Here is a 17,064-nt window from a genome sequence, read left to right on the forward strand (position 1 = left end):
CGATCATGCTTTTGTTGTTGCTAGCTTTCCCTTCCTCTCTTGGTCAAGGTCTTGCACTCTCTTTCTCGGTCATGCACTCTGTTTCCTGCAGTCACATTTTCCTCTTTCTGTCTCTGGCATGGTCATGCACTCTTTCTCTCTTTGGAACACAGTGTCTCAGGCTGTGTTGGTCTTTCTTCCCGTTGCTCTCAGTCTGGGACTCTGTCACGTGCACTGGCTAATTCTGTCTTGTGTGCACTATGTCGTGCTTTCTGGATCGTGCTCTCATGCTTGCCCACTCTGGGTCACATGCACTCTTGCTCTTTCTTTGGGTTGTGCACTCTTGCATGCATGTGCTCTCCCTCTCAGTGAGTTGCATCCTTGCTCTGTCTCTCTCCCCCTCCATGCCCTGGGGCACGTGTGTGCACATGTGCTTGCTCTCTCTCCCTGGGACGTGCACACATGCGTGCTCTCTCCCTGCATTGCATGCTCTGCTCTCGCTGCATTTTGCGCTCCCTGGGTCGCACACTCGCGCTCTCTCTCCAGGTCTTGCGTTCTCTCTCTCTGGGTTATGCTCTCTTGGTAATTCATGCTCTCTCTGGATTGCACATTTGCTCTGTGGGTTGCATGCTCTCACACACTCTCTTTGGGTTTTGTGCTCTCTCTGCCTTGTGTGATCCTATCTCGATCTGTGTTGCACATGCTCTCTCTCTGGGGTGTACACTCTCTCTGTCTCTTGGTGCACTCTTGGTTGTGCACTCTCTCTGCATTGTGTGCTCCTTTAGGCCCTGCTCCCTTTGGGCATGCGCTCTGTCTCCTGGGATTGTGTGCGCACTCTTGCATTATCTCCCTGGGTTATGTGCTTGTTCTGTGGGCCATGTGAGTTCTCTGGGATGTGCACATGCACTTGCTTTTGATTGTGCATATGCATTCTCACTCTGGGCCACATGTGCGCTCTCTCTCCCCTGGTAATGCATACACGCTCTTGGTCTAGGCTGTAATCTCTCTCTTTGGGTTGTGCGCACTCATGCTTACTCTCTCTGGGTGGCAGGCGCCTGCTTGGTCTATCTGGATCATGTGCATGCTCACTCATTTTGTCGTGCATGCTTTTCTCAGGGTCATACTCTGGGGCACATGTCTTCTTTCGCTCTCTGGGGCATGCATTCTGTCTTTCTCTGGGTCACACAGAATGATAGAATAGATTGGGTTGGAAGGGACCTTTAAAGGTCATCTAGTCCAACCCCCCCTGCAATAAGCAGGGATATCTTCAACTAGATCAGGTTGCTCGGAGCCCCGTCCAACCTGACCTTGAATGTTTCCAGGGATGGGGCATCTACTACCTCTCTGGACAACCTGTTCTAGTGTTTCATCACCCTCACAGTAAAAAATTTCTTCCTTATATCTAGTCTAAATCTAACCTCTTTTAGTTTAAAACCATTACCCCTTGTCCTATCACAACAGGCGCTACTAAAAAGTTTGTCCTCATCTTTCTTATAAACCCCCTTTTAAGTATTGAAAGGCTGCAATAAGGTCTCCCCAGAGCCTTCTCTTCTCCAGGCTGAACAACCCCAGCTCTCTCATCCTATCTTCATAGGAGAGGCGCTCCAGCCCTCTGATCATCTTCGTGGCCCTCCTCTGGACTCGCTCCAACAGCTCCACGTCCTTCTTATGTTGGGGGCCCCAGAGCTGGACACAGTACTCCAGGTGGGGTCTCACGAGAGCGGAGTAGGGGGCAGAATCACCTCCCTCGATCTGCTGGCCACGCTTCTTTTTATGCAGCCCGTGAGACAGTTGGTTTTTTGGGCTGTGAGTGCTCATTGCTGGCTCATGTCCAGTTTTTCATCCACCGGTACCAAGTCCTTCTCCACAGGGCTCCTCTCAATCCCTTCATCCCCCAGCCTGTATTGATACCGGGGGTTGCCCCAACCCAGGGGCAGGACCTTGCACTTGGCCTTGTTCAACCTCATGAGGTTCACATGGGCCCACTTCTCTAGCTTGTCCAGGTCCTTCGGGATGGCATCCTGTCCCTCAGGCATGTCAACCACACCACTCAGCTTGGTGTCATCTGCAAACTTGCTGAGGGTGCACTTGATCCCACTCTTTATGTCATTGATGAAGATATTAAATAGTACTGGTCCCAATACGGACCCCTGGGGGACGCCACTTGTCATTGTTCTCCATCTGGACATTGAGCCGTTGACCACTCTCCTCTGGATGCGACCATCCAACCAATTCATCATCCACCGAACAGTCCATCCATCAAATCCATATATCCCCAATTTAGAGAGAATGATGTTGTGGGGGACCATGGCAAAGGCCTTACACAAGTCCAGGTAGATGACGTCCCTAGCTCTTCCTTTGTCCACTGATGTAGTCACTCCATCATAGAAGGCCATTAGGTTAGTCAGGCAAGACTTGCCCTTGGTGAAGCCATGCTGGCTGTCTCAATCCCCTCCATGTGCCTTAGCATAGCTTCTAGGAAGATCTGTTCCATGATGTTCCCAGGCACAGAGGGGAGGCTGACAGGTCAGTAGTCTCCCAGGGTCCTCCTTTCTACCCTTTTTAAAAATGGGTGCAATGTTTTGCTTTTTCCAGTCACCAGGGACTTCACCTGACTGTCATGACTTTTCAAATAACATGGAGAGTGGCTTGATGACTACATCAGCCAATTCCCTCAGGACTCTGGGATGCATCTTGTCAGTTCCCATAGATTTATGTATGTTCAGGTTCCTCAGGTGGTCTTGAACCTGATCTTCTCTTACAGTGGGAGGGACTTTGCTCCCCCAGTCCATGTCTTGCAGTCCATCCACTCGAGAGGTGTGGGAAGAGAGATTGCCAGTGAAGACTGAGGCAAAAATGTTGTTGAGTACCTCAGCCTTCTTCTCGTCCGTTGTTACCAGTTTGCCAATTGTGTTCATCAGAGGTGGTACACTTTCTTCGACCTTCCTCTTCTGGCTGACATACCTATAGTAGCCCTTCTTATTATTCTTTGCATCTCTTGCCAAGTTCATCTCCAGCTGTGCCTTGACCTTCCTGACCCCATCCCTACACAACCGGGCAGTGTCCCTATACTCTTCCCAGGATACCTGTCCCTGCTTCCACTGCCTGTGCATTTCCTTCTTGCCCTTTAGTTTGACCAGCAGATCTTGACTCATCCATGCCTGTCTCGCCTTCCTTTCCTTATTTCTTACAGCTGGGGATCGAGAGCTCTTGCACTCTATGGAAAGTGTCCTTAAAGATCTGCCACTCCCTTGTCCCTGAGGGCAGTTTCCCAGGGGTCCTATTGACTAACTCCTTGAACATCTGGAAGTTTGATTTCCTAAAATTCAGGGTCCTGATTTTACTCTTTGCCTGTCCCATATCCCTCAGGACTGCAAATTCCACCAGTTAGAGATCACTGCAGCCCAGTCTGCCTCCAATCTTGACATCACCGATTAGCTCACTTCCGTTGGTGACCATCAGGTCCAGTATCACATCCCCTCCTGTAGGGCTGTCTATTACCTGGATTAAGAAGTTATCCTCAGTGCTCTACAGGAGTCTCCTGGATTGTCTACAGCTCACTGTGCTAGTTTTCCAGAAGATGTCAGGGTGGTTGAATGACGAGAGCCTGTGAGCATGATGCCTCCTGTAGCTGGAGTAAGAAGGCTTCATCAATAGGCTCCCCTTGATTGGGCAGCCTGTAGTAGACACCAACCACAAGGTTCCCTTTGTTGCCTCTGTCTCTAATTCTTACTTATAAGCTTTCAACCTGCTCATGGCTATTCTTCAGAGACAGGTCTTCACAATCTATCCATTTCTTGATATAGAGGGCAACCCCTCCACCCCTCCTTCCTCGTCTGTCCCTTCTGAACAGCTTGTAGCCATCTATAGCCACACTCCAGTCATGGGATTCATCCCACCAAGTTTCAGTAATGGCAACTAGGTCATAGCTTTCTAGCAGCACAGTGGCTTCCAACTCCTGTTTGTTGCCCATGCTGCATGCATTGATGTAGAGGCACTTCAGCTGGGCTGCTGGCCACGTCACCTTCTTAGAGGAACACCACTTAATTCCTTTGAGGTATTTCACTGGTGTTTCCCTGTTGGCTCCTATTACCTCAGGAGCCACTGGCTCATCTCCGTAAGACTTTGGGTTGCATGCACACACTCTCGGTCTCTGGGTCACATTCTTTGGGACCTGTGCGCTCTCTTGCTCTTCGGGCCATGTGTGCTCGCTCTCTCTGTCTCTGGGCCACACATGCGCGCGCTCTCTGTATCTGTATCTCTGGTTCAAGTGCGTGCTCTCCCCCCCCTTCCTCCCTCTCCCTCACTGAGTTGTGCTCTCTCTCTCTGGGTCATGCGTGCTCCCTATGGGTCAGTGTCTCTGCCCCCCCCCCCCCATTTGCCCCTCCCTGTCTCTCTCTCCCTCCCTGCCTCCCTGCCCCCAGTCATTCTCTCTCTCAGGGTGACACGCTCTCTCTCATTTTCTCTTTCTGGGTCACACACCCCCCCAGTCACCCTCTTTATCTTTTTGGGTCTCTTTCCCTCTCTGGGTCACGCCTCCCCCATCTCTCTCTCTCTATTGGGGCCACACACTCTCTCTTTTTCTGGGTCACATGACCTGTCTATTTTTCTCCTTGGATCAACTTTTATCTATATTTCTCTCTTTGTTGCTCCCACATCCCTCTCTCTCAGGGTATATATGTATATTTCTCCCCCCACCTCCGGGTGGCCCTATCTTCCTCTGTAATTCTTGGGCAGCCTCTCCCTCTCCCTCCCCCCTCTCTCCCTCTCCCTCCCCCCTCTCTCCCCCTCCCCTCCCCCCCCCCCCCTTTTTGCACTCTTGCTCTCCCCTCCTTGTGCTGTGTCTCTTTCCTTTTATGGGCCACACTCGTTCACTCCCTCTGTGAGTTGCCCTCTATGGGTTGCTGCCATCTACTTTGGGACTTCCTCTCACTCTCTTTCTCTAGGCCAACCTCTCTCACTTTCTCTGGGCTGGCCCTTCTCTCTCTCACCGGGTACCCCCCCCAGTTTGTTGGTCACGCTCTCTCTGTCTTTGGTCAAACAATCTGTTTCTCTGCACCTCTCCCTCCCTCCCTTGCTCCCTCTCGCCGGGTTACGTGCGCTCTGTCTCTTTCTCTGGGTTATGCATTCTCTCTCTCTGGGTTCACACTCCCTCCCATGCCCTCTCTCTCTCTCTCTCTGGGTTGTGTGCCCCCCCCTTTTTCTCCTTGTGTCAACCTTTATCTGTATTTCCCTCTTGCTTACCCCCCATCCCACCCCCCAGTATCTCTCTCTCTGGGTTGACATCTGCCACACCCACTCTCTCTCCCTCTGAGTCGCCACCTCTCTCCCCCTTTGGTTCCCCACCCCCCTTTTGGCTCACTTTCTCTCTCATATTCTTGGCCGACCTCTCTCTCATTCTCAATTCATCTCTCTTTTTCTCCCTCTCTGTGGATTGCCCTCTCTTTATGGGTTGCCACCCCCCCTTGGTCTTCCTCTTGCTCGCTCCCCCAGGGCCGCCCTCTTCATCTGTCTCTTTTTTCTCTGGGTTGATGTCTCCCTCACAAAGGTTGGGCATCTCTCTCTCTCTCCATTGACACCTCCCCGGGTACCACACTCTCTTTCTGGGTTGCCTTCTCTCGCACCAGCACTCTGTCTTTCTCTCTCTCTGGATCCATAACACCCCCTCCCCCACCGCCCCCCCCAACCACATCCTCTCTTACTCACTCCCTCCCTCCCCTTCTCTCCCCATCTCTCTTTCTGTCTCTCTTCTGCCCACACTCTCCCTCTCTCTGTCTCTTTTGGGGCACGCTCACTCACTCTCTTGGTGGGTCTCCCTCTTTGCATTGCTGCCACCTCATTTGGGTTGCCCTCTCACTCTTTCTCTCTGGGTCAACTTCTCTTGCGTTCTCCCCCTCCCAGTCACACTTGCTCTCTCAGTGGGCTATGCTCAGTATCTCTCTCTCTCCGGGCCACGCTCTCTGGGTCAAGCTTTTGCTCTTTGGGTCACGTAAGCTCTCTCTCTTTCTCTGTGGATTACATGCTCTCTGTCTTTGGGTTGCCGCCTCCCCTTTGGGTCGCCCTCTTGCTTGCTCCCTATGGGTCACCCATCCTCTCTGTGGGGAACCCTCTTCCTCCTTCCCTCCTTCCCTCCCTCAGTGCCCCCCCTTCTCTCTCTGGGTATGTTGTCCCTGACCCCCTCCCCCGTGTTGACCTCTCTCTTTCTTTTTCTCTCTGGGTTGACCTCTAGCTGTCTGTCTGTCTTGTTTGCCTGCCTTTTTCTCTATCTCTGGGTTGCCCTCTCCCTCTTTCTCTCATTCTGGATTGTCCTCTCTGTCCCCCCCTCTCTCTTTGGATTAATCTCTCTCATGTCTCTTTTTCTCCTCAGGTCAACCTTTATCTGTATTTACCTCTTGGTCGCCCCCTCCCCTTCTGGCATCTCTCTCTTTATGGGTTGACTTCCATCATGCCCACTCTCTCTCCCTCTGGGTCACCACCTCTCTCCCCCTTTGGTTCCTCACCCCCTCTTTGGCTTGCCTTCTCTCTTCCCCCATCCCCCATGCCCCCGCCCCCCCCGACCTCTCTTGCTCTCTGTTTCTCTTTCCCTGTCTGTGGGTTACCCTCTCTCTATGGGTTACTGTATCCCTCCTTTGGGTCATCCTCCTTTGGGTCATCCTCTCCCTCTTTCTCTCTGGGTCAGCCTCCCTGGTGTGCTCTTTGGGTCTCTCTCTCAGATACCCTCTTTCTCTCTCTGGGTCTCATTCTGGGTCCACCCGCCCCTCTCTTTTTCTCTCTGGCTTAACCTCTGTCTGTATTTCTCTCTTGGTTTCCCCCCCCTTCTGGGCTGACATCTCATCTCTCTCCCCCCCTTTCCCTTCCCTCTGTCTCCTTCTCTCTCCCTCTCTCTCCCCTGCCCTGTCTAACTGTGAGTGTCTTGTTTCCTCTTTCTCTGGGTCACCACACCACCACCTATCTGCCGTGTGCACTCTCCCTCCCTTCGGTTCACGCCCCCCCCCCCCCCCCCCCCCCCCCGCCTCTATATTTTTTTCCCATTCTTGGCCGTCCTCTCTCCCCTCTCTCTGTCCTGCAAGCTCTCTCTTCCTCTGGATTTCCCCCTTTCTCTTTGTGGGTCTCTCTCTCTTTTTCTGGGTTGAGCTGCCCCTCTTTCATTTTCTGGATCACGCACACTCATTCTCTCTTTGAGTTGCCCCCTATGTATGGGTGGTTGCCTGCTCTGGGCAATGGTCTCTTTTTTCTCTCTTGCTCTGGATCACTTTCTCTCTCTGAGCTACACTGTCTCTCTTGCTGGGCCATCCTCACAATCTCTCTCTCTCTGGGTCAAGCTCTCTTTCTCTCTGAGTCATGGGTGTTCTTCCTCTCTAGTTCACACCATCTCTCTCTCTCTCTCTGTGGGTCATGTTCTCTCTCAGTCACACTAGCTCTCTCTGAGCCCCCCCCCCGACTCACACACTCTTTATGGGCCATTCTCTCTTGGTTGGTCACACACTCTCTCTCTGGGTCACACCTGCCTGCCCTTGCTGGGTCATGCTATCTCCCCACCTCTAGGTCATGCTTGCCCCCCCGATGTTCTCGCCATCTCAGTCTCTGTGGGTGACGCTATTGGTCACAGTCTGTCTCTGTGTCACTTTCTCTCTGGATCATGGTCTATGTCTTTCTGGGTTACACACTCTCTCTGTCTCTGGGTCTCTCTCTGTCTCAGACTTTCTCTGTGTTTCTGTCTTTGAGTCACACTCACTTTATATCTTTCTTTGGGTTGTACTCTGTCTGGTTCATGCTACCTCTCTCTCCAGGCCATGCTTATGTTCTTTCTGGGTCACGCTTGCCCTCTGTCTCTCTTGGTCACTCACCTTCTCTATCTGTGTCATGCCCTCTCTCTCGGGATCACGCATCCTCTCTCTTTGGGTCACATGCTTTCTCTGTCTCTGGATCATGTGCTCTTTCTGTCTTCCTCTCTCTCTCTCTCTGGCTTGTGCATGCTCTCTTTCTCTGGATCACGCGTGGTCTCTCTCTCTCTCTCTCTCTCTGGGTTGGTCACATGCACCTGGAAAGGTGACGGAACAGCTCATTCTGGATGCCATCTCTAAGCAGTTGAGGAAAAGAAGGTTATCAGGAGTAGTCAACATGGATTCACCAAGGGGAAATCATGCTTGACCAATCTGATGGCCTTCTGTGAGGACATGACTGGCTGGGTAGATGAGGAGAGAGCAGTGGATGTTGTCTACCTTGACTTCAGCAAGGCTTTTGACACTGTCTCCCACAACATCCTCATAGGAAAGCTCAGGAAGTGTGGGTTAGATGAGTGGACAGAGAGGTGGACTGAGAACTGGCTGAATGGCAGAGCTCAGAGGGTTGTGCTCAGTGGCGCTGAGTCTAGTTGGAGGCCTGTAGCTAGTGGTGTTCCCCAGGGGTCAGTACTGGGTCCAGTCCTGTTCAACTTATTCATCAGTGATCTGGAGGAAGGGACTGAGTGTACCCTCAGCAAGTTTGCTGATGACAGAAAACTGGGAGGAGTGGCCGATACACCAGAAGACTGTGCTGTCATTCGGTGAGACCTGGACAGACTAGAGAGTTGGGCAGAGAGGAACCTAATGAAATTCAACAAAGGCAAGTGTAGGGTCCTGCACCTAGGGAGGAATAACCCCATGCACCAGTACAGGCTGGGGGTTGACCTGCAGGAGAGCAGCTCTGCAGAGAAGGACCTGGGAGTTCTGGTGGACAAGTTCACCATGAGCCAGCAATGTAATCCAAGAGGAGACGGTTAGTGACCTGCTGTGCCAGTTGGACACACACAAGGCTATGGGCCCGGATGGGATTCACCCCAGAGCAATGAAGGAACTGGCAGATGAACTTGCCAAACCACTCTCTATTATCTACCGGCAGTCCTGGTTAACTGGAGAAGTTCCAGCTGACTGGAAATTAGCAAATGTAACACCCATCTACAAGAAGGGCCGGAAGGATGATCCAGGGAACTATAGGCCTGTCAGCCTGACCTCGGTGCCAGGCAAGGTGATGGAACAGATCATCCTGAGTGCCATTACATGGCACATGCAGGACAATCGGGGCATCGGGGCCAGCCAACATGGATTCATGAAAGGCAGGTCTTGTTTGACCAACCTGGTCTCCTTCTATGACCGAGTGACCCGCTTAGTAGATGAGGGCAGGGCTGTGGCTGTAGTCTATCTAGACTTCAGTAAGGCATTCGACACTGTCTCCCACAGCATCCTCCTGGACAAACTGGCTGCCCGGGGCTTGGATGGGTGGACTCGTCAATGGGTTAAAAACTGGCTGGATGGCCGAGCCCAGAGAGTGGTGGTGAATGGGGCAAAGTCCAGCTGGCGGCCGGTCACTAGCGGTGTTCCCCAGGGCTCAGTTCTGGGGCCGGTGCTGTTCAATATCTTTATAGATGATCTAGACGTAGGGATTGAGTGCACCCTCAGCAAATTTGCAGATGCCACCAAGCTGGGTGGCAGTGTCGATCTGCTGGAGGGTAGGAAGGTCCTACAGAGGGATCTGGACAGGTTAGATAGATGGGCCGAGACCAGCGGCATGAGGTTCAACAAGAACAAGTGCCGAGTCTTACACTTTGGCCACAACAACCCCATGCAGCGCTACAGGCTGGGGGAAGAGTGGTTAGAAAGTAGCCTGACAGAAAGAGACCTGGGGGTGCTGATCGACAGCTGGCTAAACATGAGCCAGCAGTGTGCCCAGGTGGCCAAGAAGGCCAATGGCATCCTGGCCTCTATTAGGAATAGTGTAGCCAGCTGGTCTAGGGAAGTGATCGTCCCTCTGTACTCGGCACTGGTGAGGCCGCACCTTGAATCCTGTGTCCAGTTCTGGGCCCCGCACTTCAAGAAAGATGTTGAGGTGTTGGAGCGAGTCCAGAGGAGGGCGACCAAGCTGGGGAAGGGTCTGGAGGGTCTGACCTATGAGGAACAGCTGAGGGAGCTGGGGTTGTTTAGCCTGGAGAAGAGGAGGCTCAGCGGTGACCTTATTGCAGTCTACAACTACCTGAAGGGAGATTGTAGTGAAGTGGGAGTCGGCCTCTTCTCCCGGGCAACTAGCGATAGGACAAGAGGACACAGCCTCAAGCTTCGCCAGGGGAGGTTCAGGTTGGACATTAGGAAGAATTTCTTTTCAGAAAGGGTCATTAGACATTGGAATGGGCTGCCCAGGGAGGTGGTGGAGTCACCATCTCTGGATGTGTTTAAGAAAAGACTGGACATGGCACTTAGTGCCATGGTCTAGTTGACATGGTGGTGTCAGGGCAATGGTTGGACTCGATGATCCCAGAGGTCTCTTCCAACCTGGTTGATTCTGTGATTCTGTAATGTGTCTTTGCGGCCAAGAAGGCCAATAATATCCTGGGGTGCATTAGGAAAAGTGTGGTCAGCAGGTCAAGGGAAGTTATCCTCTTCCTCTACACTGCCCTAGTGAGGCCACACCTGGAGTACTGTGTCCAGTTCTGGGCCCCCCAGTTCAAGAAAGACAAGGAACTACTGGAGAGAGTCCAGCAGAGGGCTACAAAGATGATCAGAGGACTGGAGCATCTCTCTTAGGAGGAGAGGCTGTGGGAGCTGGGTCTGTTTAGCCTGGAGAAGAGAGGGGATCTTCTCAATGCTTACAAATACCTTAGGGGCGGGTGTCAAGAGGATGGGGCCAGAGTCTTCTCAGTGGTGCTCAGCGACAGGACAAGGGGAAATGGGCACAAACTGAATATGAGGAAAAACGTCTTTACTTTTAGGGTGACAGAGCACTGGAACAGGCTGCCCAGGAGGTTGTTGAGTCTCCTCTGGAGATATTCAAAACCCATCTGGATACGACCCTCAGCAACGTGCTCTAGGTGAACCTGCTTTAGCAGGTGGTTGGACTAGATGATCTCCAGAGGTCCCTTACAACCCTAACCATTCTGTGATTCTTTGTCGTGCACACTTTCAGAGCATGTGCTCTTTAGCTGTGTCACATGTACACTCTGCATTGGGCTCATACTGTGTCTTGGTCAGATGCTTGCTCACTCTCTGAGTTCAGAACACACTCTCTCCCTCTTTGTAGTGCGCTCTTTCTGTGGGTCTCTCTTTTTCCTGTTTTTTTTTTCCAGTAAGTTCTTTAGGAATATATACTATTGAATAATAACCTTGTGGATCTTTTTCACCAGTCTTCCAGTAATACAGTGTTTCTGTGACTTTCATTTGTTAAAAGTTTTTTCTCTCTCTCTTGTAGATATTCTGTTATTTTATTTATTCTTAGAGATGTGCAGCATGCCCCTACATTTGTTTAAAGGGCCTTGGTGGTTGTAAAAATCCAGGTGTCTTTCACTCAGTCTCCTCATGTCCATTATCTTTTGGGGAGTGGTCAAACTCCATTTATTATAAAATGCATTCTTGCATAATAGCTAGAATTGTTAAGGGATGTTAGGAGCATCTGCCTCCTCCAGCTGTTCCAGCCCAGGACTTCCTTCTGCCTGGCCACTGGGACCAGTGGCTAGTCCAGCTTGAAGTTTGCTAGCAAATGCACATAGACCCCCTATGCACACTCAGTTTGGGGAAGCCTGGCACCAGGGACGTGGACTGTGACCCACGGTCCCGCTCCAGCCACTGGTGCAGAGCCCCTCACTCACTTCACTCATACTAGTCCCTCCCAGTAGCTGGTTGTCGAGACACACCGGTTCTGCCCCAGTGACTGGAGGTTAAAAACCCCCACTCATGCCAGTATATGACACGACAGGCCAGGGGCACCTACACCCCCAGTCTGACTCCAGTAGCTGGCACCTTCCACATACCCTTACAAGAACCATTTGATTACAAGAACCATGTGTCTCTGAATGTGCTGTAATTTGTTTTCACTTCGAATCAGACTGTAACCTAGAGTTTTTGCCCAGAGTCTAAATCATCTGGTACATGATGCTTTGGATACATCTCAGGTGTTGAGAAAGTCCCATGAAAAAATTATGAAGATACACTTTAATTTATATATTTCAAAATAATAATTATGAGATGCAAAACTAGCAGTAGAAAATTTCCTAACTTTTCTGTGGCTTCACACTTATGAAAACTATAGTTTTGCCTCTGAAACCAAACACATTTTCACATGGTGCTGTCCACCTGAACTGTTGTTGATAAATAGGGAATATAGTTACTAGATGTCTTCTAATTTCTTAATTTGCAGTAGTCTTCAGTTTTCTTTAATTTCTTATTATGATTTTATGCTAAAAGTCATCTGGTGCCTGCCAGGAATTGCTTATATTTAGCAAATTGTGGAGGTTTATATATTTTTATTTTTAGTTCATCCTTTCGCATTAATCAGTCCATCATACATGCTTTATGAAAACCATTTTCTTTATCTTTGTAAACCGATGATACCTCTGTGGAAATAATATTCAGGTGCAGAATGTAATTTGAAAAGAAACCATGCGTGACATTTTGTTTCACCATTTCAGACTCTGATCTTTTTCAGATACACCAATGCGGGTTTCTAAGAGTCTGTATTTTGTCCCTGTGATTAGCATAGGAGATTTGTGGTGGGTGTGTGTGGGGGTATTTTCATGTAGAATGGTTATTAATCTCTTTATGTGCTTGTTATGACTGTGATATTTTTTTTCTCTTGTTCTCTTTTTGTTCACTTATTTTTGATGTTTGAAACCATTCTGTTCTAGAACCTTGTTTGTTAAATTTGTTGAGAAATTGAAAACATTTTTCTGCCTCTTTCATAACCAGAGCTCTTATCCTTCCATTAGTGTTCATGAATATTTCACTCTTGTATTAGTTTTGTCATTTTATGTACAACTTGCATGTAGTCAGTGTAGCCCTTTTACCTGGAAGCAGCACTTTCAGAACAATTACTTGCCACACATATATCATCACATCACTTACGTTGGAAATTTCACTTTTTCTTTCAGGTGCCTTCATGCTTAACGCAGAACAAGTCTTGTCTTCGGAATTTGTTTCCTATTGTATTCTATCTTTATGACTTGCAATGTATTTGGAACCAAATTCACTACTGTTCATTATTCCTCTTCTTTCACTTCTTTTAATATTTTTCCATAATATGCATTCCCATAGCCCTATAAATATGTACTGCTCTTGGTATCGCCATGTCCACTTGTCACGGATTAAAGCTGGGCTGGCTAATAAACCTGTGGCAGACGCTCTCTATTAACCCTCCCCCCTACCCGAAGGGAAAGGAAAAAGGGAGAGAGACTTACGGGTTGGAAAGTTAAAACAGTTTTAATAAACTATAATAATGAAAAAGAGTATAATAATAATATTGGAATAATCAAATATATACAAATATATAAAAAAACAAGATCGAGCTCCCCGGATGTCGGCCACGTCACCACCGGCACTGCAGGGCAGGCTCTGGAAAGGCCCAGGCTGGGCCCAGTGACGGTCGAGAGCTGGATTCAGGAATGCACGGATCGGGATCGGGGGCAGCAGGAAAACGGACAGAGTCCTTCTTGAACACTGGCCAAAGGCTCAAGCCGCAGAAGCAGCCCGAAGCAGCAGAAGCAGCCCAAGCAGGCAGAGGCCCCCAAAAACAGAAGGCGGCCCCCAAAAAAGCAGGAGAAGCCCCGAGACCCCCGTGATCCCCCCGCTTTATACTGAGAATGACATGTATGGGATGGAATACCTTCGTTGGTCAATTTTTGGGTCACCTGCCCTGTCCGCTTCTCCCTGCGGGTGCGACCCCCCTACGGCTCTTCACTCATAAGCAGTGAGGAATTTAGCAGTGACCTTGGTTTCTCTAAGAATAAGTACAGGAAGAGCCTTTCTGCATAACATCTCTACTGGTGCCTCAGTGATAACTACAAACTTCGAGTGTTATCAGTCCTAGAAGCAGACACTGTCTGCAAAACATGCAGTTACTTTCAGAAAGTGCAGTTACTTAGAAGAGACTTAGCTGAAAGTAAAAATCACTGAAAGGAAAATTGGCCTGGTTTAGGCCAAACCAGGACACCACTTCTTGTAGTAAACCAACCTTGACTTGGTTACTAGTTCTATGGAGATCATTTCTGCCTGGAGTCAGGTTTCATATAAGAAAAATGGGATACTCCTCGAATTAAGTGTGGGGGGAGGCAGTGGATGGTTTGTTTGGTGTTTTTTTTAATTTTGGCCTTTTTTTTTTTTTAAGAACCTTAGTTAACATTTTATACTCTCCTGGTTTCTTTAGTAATGATTCTTGATGTGTTGCATGGAAAAACACAGAGGACTTCACCCTTACTTTCCTCCCAAAGAAATTTGGAAATGCTCTGGTCAAGTGGCTCTGTTTTCATCCAAGATTTTGTTTTCTTCTTATACCATGCAACACAGGCATGCTAAAAGTCTGGTCTTTGTTTTCTGGCATCAGTCATTTAACAAGGATCTAGAGTTGTCAGAAAGCAAAACTTTGGTCCTAAAGCAGGTGTCTGTACCTGCAGACTCCAGACTGTTTCAACAGGGAGATGCACATAGTTTGTTCTCTTTGGAATAAGTCTCACACTGAAAGAGGCCATAGGAATTTTACTGCTGAGTTCAGCAGGAAAAGAATGGGGATCCCATTTTGTTTCTTTTGTGAACTGATGACTTGCCTGTATTTCACTCACCCAGGTGAACATGCCTACAAATGTTCTTCCTGCACATTTTCCACCATGACAATCAGCCAGCTGAAAGAGCATTCCTTGAGAGTGCATGGGAAAGCACTGACACTACCAAGACCCCGTGTTAGCCTCTCAGCCTCACTTGGCTACAACACCTCCAAGAACCACACTTCTGCTGAAGAGGTGGACTCCTCTAATGGTAAGAGGTGCCTGAGAGCAAGAATTTAATTGTCTAAAATACAACTTAATATTTTTATTTTAAAAAAATTAAGGCAACAATTAAGAAAAAGCCAATGTTGCATGAAAAGCGATAATAAAGGTGGTGTTCTAGTACTTGCCCTGCAGTCGACTCTCACCAGTTTATTCTTTACCAACTTATACCGCCAATGGTTGGCCTTTGGAATAGGTCAAGCTGACCTTACGTTTCAGCAAAGATTTACTACATAGAAAATTTTCAGTGGCAGAGCCCACATTAAAAGTCAGTGGGAAAGAGAGCATCTAATTCGTGCAAAACATTTGACACTGTCCCACATGACATCCTTGTCTCTAAATTGGAGAGACATGGACTTGACAGATGGACCACTCGGTGCATAAGGAATTGGCTGGATGGTCGCACTCAAATAGTTGCGGTCAACGGCTCGATGTCCAAGTGGAGACCAGTGATGAGTGGCGTTCCTCAGGGGTCAGCATTGGGACCGGCGCTGTTTAACATCTTTGTCGGCGACATGGACAGTGGGATTGAGTGCGCCCTCAGCAAGTTTGCTGACAACACCAAGCTCTGTGGTGTGGTCGACACGCTGGAGGGAAGGGATGCCATCCAGAGGGACCTTGACGGGCATGAGAGGTGGGCCTATGTGAACCGCATGAAGTTCAACAAGGCCAAGTGCAAGGTCCTGCACATGGGTTGGGGCAATCCCAAGCACAAATACAGGCTGGGCAGAAAATGGATTGAGAGCAGCCCTGAGGAGAAGGACTTGGGGGTGATGGTTGATGAGAATCACAGAATCACAGAATGGTTAGGGTTGGAAGGGACCTCTGGAGGTCATCTACTACAACCCCCTGACAAAGTAGGTTCCCCTAGAGCATGTTGCCCAGGCAGGTATTGAATATCTCCAGAGAAGGAGACTCCACAACCTCCCTGGGCAGCCTGTTCCAGTGCTCTATCACCCTCAAAGCAGTTTTTCCTCATATTGAGATGGAACTTCTCATGGTTCAGTTTGTGCCCGTTGCCCCTTGTCCTGTCACAGGGCACCACTGAGAAGAGTCTGGCCCCATCCTCTTGACACCCATCCCTAAGGTATTTGCAAGTATTGAGAAGATCCCCCCTCAGTCTTTTCTTCTCCAGGCTAAACAGACCCAGCTCCCACAGCCTCTCCTCCTAAGAGAGATGCTCCAGTCCTCTGATCATCTTTGTAGCCCTCTGCTGGACTCTCTCCAGTAGTTCCTTGTCTTTCTTGAACTGGAGGGGCCTGGAACTGGACACAGTACTCCAGGTGTGGCCTCACTAGGGCAGTGTAGAGGGGGAGGATAACTTCCCTCGACCTGCTGACCACACTTTTCCTAATGCACCCCAGGATATCATTGGCCTTCTTGGCCACAAGGGCGCATTGCTGGCTCATGGTGAACTTCTTGTTCACCAGAACTCCCAGGTCCTTCTCTGCAGAGCTGCTCTCCTGCAGGTCAACCCCCAGCCTGTACTGGTGCATGGGGTTATTCCTCCCTAGGTGCAGGACCCTACACTTGCCTTTGTTGAACTTCATTAGGTTCCTGTCGAGAAGCTCAACATGAGCCGACAATGTGCACTTGCAGCCCAGAAAGCCAACCGTATCCTGGGCTGCATCAAAAGCAGCACGGCCAGCAGGTCGAGGGAGGTGATTCTGCCCCTCTACTCTGCTCTCATGAGACCCCACCTGGAGTACTGCGTCCAGCTCTGGGGCCCCCAACATAAGAAGGTCATGGAGCTGTTGGAACGAGTCCAGAGGAGAGCCACAAAGATGCTCAGAGGGCTGGAGCACCTCTCCTATGAAGACAGGCTGAGAGAGCTGGGGCTGTTCAGCCTGGAGAAGAGAAGGCTCTGGGGAGACCTTATAGCAGCCTTCCAGTACCTGAAGGGGGCCTACAGAAAAGCAGGAGAGGGACTTTTTACAAGGGCATATAGCGATAAGATGAGGGTTAACAGTTTTAAACTGAAAGAGGTTAGATTTAGATTAGATATTAGGAAGAAATTCTTTCCTCTTGGGGTGGTGAGACACTGGAACAGGTTGCCCAGAGAAGTTGTGGATGCCCCCTCCCTGGCAGTGTTCAAGGCCAGGTTGGATGGGGCTGGGAGCAACCTGGTCTAGTGGAAGGTGTCCCTACCAATGGCGGGGAGGGGTTGGAACTGGATGATCTTTGAGGTCCCTTCCAACCCAAACCATTCAATGATTCTATGAAATCAGAACAACACATGTAAATAAGTATTGGAAACAGAGAAGCCCAATTCTTTTTGCTTGCTTTAGGTGGGTTCTTTTTAGTGT

At 49.6% G+C, this 17,064-nt stretch overlaps 1 protein-coding gene across 6 annotated transcripts in view; it reads left to right on the forward strand.

Annotated features, from left to right (window-relative positions):
- The window catches only part of LOC137677122 (zinc finger protein 462-like), a 148,574-nt gene that overhangs the window by 88,349 nt on the left and 43,161 nt on the right, over positions 1-17,064 (forward strand). For 4 of the 6 annotated variants that reach the window (XM_068424307.1, XM_068424309.1, XM_068424310.1 and 1 more), the window contains exon 7: positions 14,559-14,747. The exons of 1 other annotated variant lie outside the window; for it this stretch is intronic. In XM_068424307.1, the coding sequence (XP_068280408.1) occupies positions 14,559-14,747 (189 nt within the window). Of the gene's footprint in view, positions 1-12,871; positions 13,194-14,558; positions 14,748-17,064 lie in introns of those variants that run through there. One more of the 6 variants, XM_068424312.1, reaches the window with a different exon arrangement.

This window comes from Nyctibius grandis, assembly GCF_013368605.1.
Source record: "Nyctibius grandis isolate bNycGra1 chromosome W unlocalized genomic scaffold, bNycGra1.pri SUPER_W_unloc_1, whole genome shotgun sequence".
Classification (NCBI taxonomy): Eukaryota; Metazoa; Chordata; class Aves; order Nyctibiiformes; family Nyctibiidae; genus Nyctibius; species Nyctibius grandis.